The sequence below is a fragment of the Oratosquilla oratoria genome, chromosome 3, assembly GCF_046742065.1.
Source record: "Oratosquilla oratoria isolate Oo_2021 chromosome 3, ASM4674206v1, whole genome shotgun sequence".
In the NCBI taxonomy this organism is placed as follows: Eukaryota; Metazoa; Arthropoda; class Malacostraca; order Stomatopoda; family Squillidae; genus Oratosquilla; species Oratosquilla oratoria.
In genome coordinates, this window is record NC_134779.1 from 48,436,658 (window position 1) to 48,441,459 (window position 4,802).

The window sequence follows — 4,802 nt, forward strand, 5'->3', positions numbered from 1 at the left end:
GTGTGTGTGTGTGTGTGTGTGTGTTTGTGTGTGTGTGTGTGTGTGTGTGTGATATATGAAAATATTTGCATTACATGATCGTCCTTAATGTCGTATCGTGCATTGTATACACGAACTCGCCTTAATATTCGTGCTTCCATTTTGGACCTAATCTAGGCTCCAGCTAACGAGTCGTGACAAAGAAGGCCCTAGACCGGAATATGATTAAGAATTGGGAATTACTTTTCTTTGGCACGATAATGGAGAAGCAACGTGAACTGACTTGGATTCAGACCGAAGTCCTGAAGAGACTTCTAAAGAACGGCCGACGTTACGGCGAAGGAACGTTCGCCAAGGTCTACCTCCTTCAAGCGGGGGACAGGAGAGCGGTCGCAAAAGTCTTCAAAAAGAGAAGGTTTCTGCCCGCCATGGTTAAAGAGGCCGAGGCTCTGGCAGCGTTGTCAGGAGTTCCTCGTGTCCCGACTCTTTTCGGCGTAGGCAGAAACCCAGTAACCCTCATCACCAGCTGCGGGGGACGCTCTCTCTATAAGTTGATTCAGCGACGACAGCTCTCCAAATATGAGACTGTCGACATCGTATATCAAGTAACAGAGAGCGTTCGGCTGATTCATCAACGTGGCTATACTCATAACGACCTAAAAGTAGATAACATTGTCGTGAAGAGGAACTGCGACCTTTGGGACGTAACGCTAATTGACTTCGGAAGCTGTGTTCCCATTGGCAAGGGCGTTTACAGCAAGAACAGAACCGGGCACATCACTTTTCCTCACATTGCTCCCGAGCTTTTCAAGGGACGAGGAACTTCTTCCGGAAGTGATGTGTACTCGATCGGTTATCTGTTGGCTTCTCTTATCGCCCAGAAAGATCGAAATCAGGAAATTTCTTCTCTTATCGCAAGCACAATGACTTACAAACCTGAGGATCGAATTTCAGTTGATGATCTTGTCCAAAGACTTCGTGATGTTCGTTTCAACATCCTCTTGGACATCGTCACTGAACACTTTTCTGCACTCAAAATTTGAGTTCTTTAACTATCAAAATCCTTAAGAAAATCATCTTTGGATTACTTTGAATTGCGTGATGATTTAACATCTTTACTGACATCATCGTTGATACGCAACTTTGTTCACTCTGGACCATTAGAATTGATACAAAAAATAACTTTAATAAGCTTGGATGTATAAAAGCTTTATATGCATTGGAATGATGGAATTTGAATTTTCTATGAAAAGCAACTTTATCAAGATCGGACCATATAAGATCGACTAAAACCGCTCCCTGTCTAAAACCCGCTTGAAGTGAAATAAAGTAAAATATAATTGAAAACAGGAAAAAAATAAATAAAAAAATAGTAAGAATATATTTCATATTACGATGTCCACACATCGAAACTTAAAAAGGCTTTTACGCCTTATTTATTAAAGATTTAACTTCAAATATCAACCCTTTGGGGGTTTCCCTCAGCTGAATAAAATCACCTGGCGACAACTGGAATAATCGACCAAACTCACGAAAATCAAAAGAAAAATTTCTATTTAAATATTTCGTTATATAGCAAAACAACACATATTTCACATTCTTAATAAGTAGTTTTAATTTGTCCATGTTATCGACTTAATCGATTAAAGGAGACTGAAAGCACTGGACTTATCATCAAAGGAAGAAAGAAGAGAAAGAGGTGATTTGAGAGTATTGCTCAGACTATCAAAAGGAGAAGATAGAACTGACAGGAGACCATTTGGTATGGGACAGAATAGGAGAGAACGGGTCATTAGCACCAATGAATCAAAGAACTGGGAAGGGAGAACTGCGTGCCTGTCTGTAAGCGAGCGCCCAAATAAATAAATAAATATATATATATATATATATATATATATATATATATATATATATATATATATATATATATATATATATATATATATATATACTAGACCGCCCGTGACCCGTTGGGTCAAATAAAATCTTAAATGATACGTTGTTAATAAAATGGTCAATAAAATCTTTATTAAGATGCTCTTATGTTTACAAAATTCTCCTTAATTATGCTTATGTCACGTCTCGTCATCCCACTCCCAATCCCACTCCCACTCATTATCAATATCATTCAGGAAATCCCATGGGACTTGAGTAGCAACGTTTATAAATATAAACTTTATGATAGATACACTATGTCACTACCACCGTATAGTATAAATCACAGAAAATAAGTTTCTATATCAAATTGAATGTAATTTAGAGCTCTTACCTCTATTCAGTAGACGAAGGCAGTGACTTGATTAGTTATAAGAAGTGAAATGCAGAAGATTGTGACGTCATGTCGTCGTACCTAATTCAGGAGTTGGGTATACTTTTAGATACTGAATATGATTTTTTTTATAAGTATTTATATATATATATATATATATATATATATATATATTTATATATATATATGTGTGTGTGTATGTTGGGTCAAATGAAATTTTAAATGATACGTTGTTATAAGAAGTGAAATGCAGAAGATTGTGACGTCATGTCGTCGTTGCTTGGAATCATATGATGTCTCTTCTTCTGATTGGCTGGTCCTCAGTCGTGACGTCATATCTCTTCTTCTGGTCTCCTCTTCTGATTGGATGGTCCTCAGTCTTGACGTCATATCTCTTCTTCTGATTGGCTGGTCCTCAGTCGTGACGTCATATCTCTTCTTCTGATTGGCTGGGTGACGGTTGCAAGCAAGCAAGCAAGCAAGATACAAACAAGATTTTCAGAATTTTATATATATATATATATATATATATATATATATTTGTGCTTGGGTGTGTGACAACGACAACGAGAACAGTAACGACAACGACAAAAACGACAACAACAATGGCAAGAATGACAACGACCATGACAACAACGACAACAACAACAATGGCAACAACGGCAACGAAAATGACAAGGACAAGGATAATAAAGACAATTACAACAATGATAACAGCAACAACGACAATGACAACAACAACGACAACGACGAAAATTACAAAAACGACAACAACGACTGTGACAAGAACGATAACAACGACAACAACGACAGCGACAACAATGACATAAACGACAACGACATTGACAACAACGATAACGAAAACAACGACAACAACGATGACAACAACAATGACAACGACAACAACGAAAATAGAGACAACGATAGCAATGACAACAACAAAAACAAGTAACAGCGATAACATCGAGAACGACGATAAGGACAAGAATGACAAGTTGGTCCCTAGCCTGAAGGATTTGCCTTACCCTGAACGATTGAGGAAATTAGACCTTCCTACACTATCATACCGTAGATCAAGAGGGGACATGATAGAAACCTTTAAAATTGTGAACAATTTATATGATAGTGAAGTGAGCAGGGGATTATTTATTGAACTTGCCGGTTCAGTGACTCGAGGACACACCAAGAGGATCTACAAGCAGCGCCCAAGATTGGACATCAGGAAATTCACTTTCTGCAGTCGTGTTGTGAACAACTGGAATAGTCTTCCTGATCATGTTGTGAATGCAAATTCAGTTGTGAGTTTTGAAAAGAGATTGGATAGTGTATGGAAACATCAAGATCAAATATTCGATTACACAGCTCAAATAAATAACAAACACCTAGACCACAGTGACCACTAGACCCCAGATGACCTAAGTTTTAGTCATTTAGAGCCGGAGTCACAGGCTTAATAGCCTCTTCCGGGACCCTTCTATGTCTATGTCTATGTCTAAGAATGACAACAACACCAATGACAACGACAACGACAACAACAATGACAACGACAACGATGGGAGGGAATGGGAGGGAAGGAGGAAGAGAGTGAGAGGGTAGAAGAGAACAGAACATGAAGAAGGGAGATGGGAAAGGGCGAGAAGGGAGAAGTAGGAGAAGAAGGAGAAGAAGAAGAAGAAGAAGAAGAAGAAGAAGAAGAAGAAGAACAACAACAACAACAACAACAAGAATGAGGAGGAGGAGGAGAATAAGGAGGAGGAGGAGGAGGAATGAGAGAGAGAGAGAGAGAGAGAAAGAGAGAGAAAGAGAAAGAGAGAGAGAGAGAGAGAGAGAGAGAGAGAGAGAGAGAGAGAGAGAGAGAGAGAGCAGTGCATGGCGCTAACCCCCTCTCCCCTCTTCAATCCTAACCCCCGACACTGTGCAGGTAAATCAAACAATTAACGAATCATTCAATCAAATCAGCCATCCTGAGTCCACTGCTGAACAAAGGCCTCCTTCATAGCATTCCATGATTCACACGACCACGCCAACCTCTGCCATGTCACTCCTGCAAACTTCTCGATCTCGTCTCTCCACCTTCTGTCTGGTCTCCCTCTTCCACGCTTCCTATCTCGCTGCGTCCACTCAGTAACACACTCCATCGCTCATCAGTCATTCGCACTAACTTACCTGCCCAATTCCACTTCCTCTCTTTCACTGCTTCCATAATATCTTTCTCTCTAGTCTGCTCTCTCACCCAACTTGCTCTCTTTTGGTCTCTTAGTGTTATTCCCATAATTGATCTCTCCATTCTCCTCTGTGCTGTCCTTAGTTTTGTTTCCATTGCCTTCGTTAGTTTCCAAGTCTCACACCCGTAGATTATTGCCGGCAGAATGCATTGATTGTAAACTTCACGTTTCAAACATAGAGGTAAAGAGCCTCTCAGGATCTTATTATACTTACCAAACACTTTCCAACCAATTGTAATGTGTCTCTTTATTTCATTATCATGATCTTTCGTCACTTTCACCATCTGGCCTAAATAACTATACTCTTCAACTTCCTCAAGACTTTCATC

General features: G+C 39.5%; 1 protein-coding gene across 1 annotated transcript; it reads left to right on the top strand.

Moving 5' to 3' along the window:
- Positions 1–239: 239 nt before the first annotated feature.
- Positions 240–1,022, top strand: LOC143018214 (casein kinase I-like). The gene has a single exon (XM_076173426.1). The coding sequence runs from the start codon at positions 240–242 to the stop codon at positions 1,020–1,022; it is 783 nt and encodes a 260-aa protein (XP_076029541.1).
- Positions 1,023–4,802: the final 3,780 nt, after the last annotated feature.

Coding starts and splice junctions, on each gene's coding strand:
- LOC143018214 (XM_076173426.1), top strand. CDS start 240: ATGGAGAAGCAACGTGAACTGACTTGGATTCAGACCGAAGTCCTGAAG.